This window comes from Arachis hypogaea, chromosome 3 (genome assembly GCF_003086295.3).
Source record: "Arachis hypogaea cultivar Tifrunner chromosome 3, arahy.Tifrunner.gnm2.J5K5, whole genome shotgun sequence".
In the NCBI taxonomy this organism is placed as follows: domain Eukaryota; kingdom Viridiplantae; phylum Streptophyta; class Magnoliopsida; order Fabales; family Fabaceae; genus Arachis; species Arachis hypogaea.
This window is the reverse complement of record NC_092038.1, coordinates 14,136,004-14,139,721: the sequence shown is the minus strand read 5'-3', so window position 1 is coordinate 14,139,721 and position 3,718 is coordinate 14,136,004. Positions and strand designations below refer to the sequence as shown.

Here is a 3,718-nt window from a genome sequence, read left to right as displayed (position 1 = left end):
ATGCAAGCCAACAGAAAATAACAAACAAGGAAATTTGAGTAAGTGAATTGCATAAATATTAACATTATTGGGAAATTCTTTGGTGAAGAGTAAAATTTGATAAAGTACTAAGATTTTCAATAAAATTTTAGAGAACGTGTATTGCACATGATTTATTATTATTATTATTATTATTATTATTATTATTATTATTATTATTATTATTTGCAACTTTTTCTATTATAAAAGAAGCAATCTTCCCTCTTCATTGAAAGGTATAATGCACTATAGCATTACTCACATCAATCAGCTTTACATGCTTATCCGTCCAAGTAGACCAAATTCCATTAGACAAATGGCTTTCTTGAGATAATATATCAAGTGAACAAGCAAAATAAAATAGCAGACAGGAGATGTAAATATTCAAAAACTAAGGATAGATGGTCCATATATGTCCATGGAACTCAAGCATGACAAGGCTTCTAGTGACCATATTTCTGAAATTCCCACTCACTGTTATCTGTACCAGAACAGAAAGATAAGGTCAGCATTCAGCAAGAGGTGCAGTTTTTGAGTTCCATAGCAGCACAAACATATAGGGTAAAAATAGTTAGGCCCACATACCTAGAGGACATACTTGACGAGTCTTGAGCCATCGACTAATGCAATGGAAGTGAAAAGCATGGTTACAAACCCCTGTATAAAGTGAGAGTTAAAGCCAGAGCAAGCAACATTACGAGTAACTCTTCATATGCTAAGCAGAACAATAACCGACTAGACAGACAAACGTGATACAGAATGGCCCATCAATAATTCTATAAAACCCTGATTGTTCGACCCAAAAGATGGGAGAAAAAACTCTAAGGCATAATATTTTTGCGGAGGTATATCCAATCAAATTGCATAGCCAAAAAGTACATCCACAGTTAGCAAACTGCGAGATTATACCTCAGAAGAGAAATACTTTAAAAGCAAAAATCTGTTAAAAAATAACTGGTGCATCTGCACAATAATAATCATAACTTGTAGAAGGTAAAGAAACCAATGGACAAGCATAGAAAGGCAATCAAAACAGTCAATTCTCAATTTCTCATAGTCTAAGGCTCCAAGCCATAGCTCCACGGATCAAGGACATGCAACTAACCTCAAAATGCATTTGAAATAGAAAATTTGATATTTTGGTTCAAACTTTAAAGATGAATGATGACTTTCTTTTTATTTTTCGGGAAAAAGATGAATGATAAATTATCAACCATTCAAAGCCGTTATCTCATACCAGTAGAATGATAGAGGATATGGTATGCATTGCATACCTTGATAAAAAAACAACATACAACTATGATTCCTCAGTAACAATTGTTACTATTGCCATCGGTTGGAAGGTCAGAAAAATGCAATGTACTTTCCATAAAACATGCCAATATGTTTATTGTTCAACTTTAGAGATGTCACTGATAATATCAGTTCCTAACTTCCTATAAAGAGATACAAGTTTATTTCTTTTAAATGAAATCTTTGAATGTATATGCACTCAATATCGATGCACCAAAGGATGAATTACTTCAGTCAAATAAATAAAATAGAGGAAGAACAAGTATTTTGAAGACTAACTCAGTAAAGCTTACATCCCAGCCTAAGTGGCCATCACAATCCACACCTTTGGACTTAAACGAAAACACCAGAATTAAATTTGAGGAATATTCATGACACATCACTGTATCAAAAATCAAAAGCTGTTTCTTTTTCCTTGGCATTTCAATTCCGAAAACTACTTCAGTTAATTCGATTTGAGGAATATTCATGACACATCACTGTATCAGCTTAGGTATAAACTTACAAAACTAACCAAACTAACTGAACACTAGCTTATTTGTATGATAAGATTCACTCAATCTAATCTAACATAAACCCTAAGATGAGCGGAGAAAACATTATTTCACACTGAATCAGCAATTAATGTTTAAAACAGGAAGAACAAGATGAGAGTATGGTACGGAAACATTACCCCAAGCCACAGTGCATTCCTCGCTAGTGGCACTAGCTTGATTAGCTTGGCACTCGATACCTAAAACCACCAAACAAAAATATTTTAAAAGTGAAAGATCATAAATCGAAGTAGTTGAAGTGAAAGAAGAAACTTACAGAGATCCATGATGTGGTTCCTGCAGATGGCACAGTTATCCACAACAATATCTGCAACCAATAACAGATGCGCTTGATATTGATAATTTCAAAGTGCGAGATAAACGTACAAAAAAAAAGGAAAAGTTAGGGTTTAAGGAAAACGAACCCCAAGCCCATAGAGCAACGGCGTTCCACTTCTTGATCTCGAAGCGCTTGGGCTTCTTGGTGGAAGGGCCGGCGGCGCTGCTGGAGGGCTCGCCGGCGGGGACCATAGGAACATCGGAATCAAGTGTCGCCATTAATCTCTTTCTTTCTCTGAATTCTGGACTGTGCTGTTACCGGGATGAGTTTTTATTTGAGTTGTTTCTCGAACTTTTTTGCAACAGAATCTACGGTCGAAGGCTCCCTGTAATCGTATGTTTATGTTTTTTAAATGTTTGTTTGGTAGCTATTAAATTCATAAAAAAAGATTTTATTTAATGTATTTGATAGATTTTAACAATAAAAAATAAAAATATTTAAAAATATATATTTTTTAAAAGTTATAATTTATATTTTTTTTAAAAAGGTTTTTCTTAATTTATATAATAAATAAATAAATATTTTTATTTTATTTTATCAAAATATAATTAATAAATAAATAATTTTTTTATATAAAATATTTAAACATAAAATTATTTTTATTTTTTATAAATTTTTTTTAAAAATGATCATAACATCCAAACAAATCTTAAATATTTAGAGTTTAATTTTAACGAAACATAAAGAATTTTTTAAAATTATTTAATTAGATGGATGTATTTCAATAATTTTTTATATAATAAATTTAAAACCTAATTATTATTATGTTCTTTTTAGTAGTTATGTATAAAAAAATAGGATAAATAAGTTATTTTTATAATTAAATTTAATTAATTCATTTATATGATTTTTAATTGTGTCAATAACTTATTAAATTGATTTAATTAAATTTAGTTATTAAAATTATTTGGTTATGTTGCAACTCTGTAAAGTTAATTATAATATTTGAGAGTACATAAAATTAAATGTTTTTTTTGGTGACCCATTTAATCTATTTACGAATTCGCATGTCTTTCTTTTCTGGAGCCTTTTTTTTTTTTGGTAGGCTAATTTTTAGACCTTTGGTTTTCGTGACATGTTTCTTGACCTATATTGTGTTGTGTAATTTGTATGAGTATGTGTATGGTGATTAAATGGGTTGGGCTCACATGGTCCGTGGGTCTGATATTAGGGAATACCAGTTACTTTAACAACAATATCAAGTCCAACAAAAAAAAAACAATATCCAAAATTTAAAGAAAGGTACCAAAAAAAAGAGGAGGCATAATTTTTTTTTGAAAGAAAGAATAAGTTTAATACACAAAGTGGAGCATATAATTGTCAAAAAAAAAAAAAACCAGAGCAACTCTTATGTCATCTCCGATATATAGGAGTGGCAATGGGACGGGTAGGAACGGGTTTTTGCCCTATCCGACCCTGTCCCGCCCTACAATAACTCCCATTGAATCCACCTCGCCTCTACCTGCAGTAGTAAAATGTTAAACACTGTTTCGTCCCTGCTGGTACCCATCTCCTACTCGCTCCTATAATTATT

The 3,718-nt window shown here is 31.5% G+C and overlaps 1 protein-coding gene across 1 annotated transcript; it reads right to left on the bottom strand.

The window, feature by feature from the left end:
* Positions 1-211: 211 nt before the first annotated feature.
* On the bottom strand, positions 212-2,549 carry LOC112789617 (RING-box protein 1a). Its single transcript, XM_025831581.2, has 5 exons — positions 2,270-2,549; positions 2,122-2,172; positions 1,985-2,044; positions 604-675; positions 212-499 (listed from the first exon to the last, which is right to left on the bottom strand). The coding sequence occupies exons 1-5, from the start codon at positions 2,400-2,402 to the stop codon at positions 462-464; spliced, it is 354 nt and encodes a 117-aa protein (XP_025687366.1). The 5' UTR covers positions 2,403-2,549; the 3' UTR covers positions 212-461.
* Between the last annotated feature and the right edge of the window lie 1,169 nt (positions 2,550-3,718).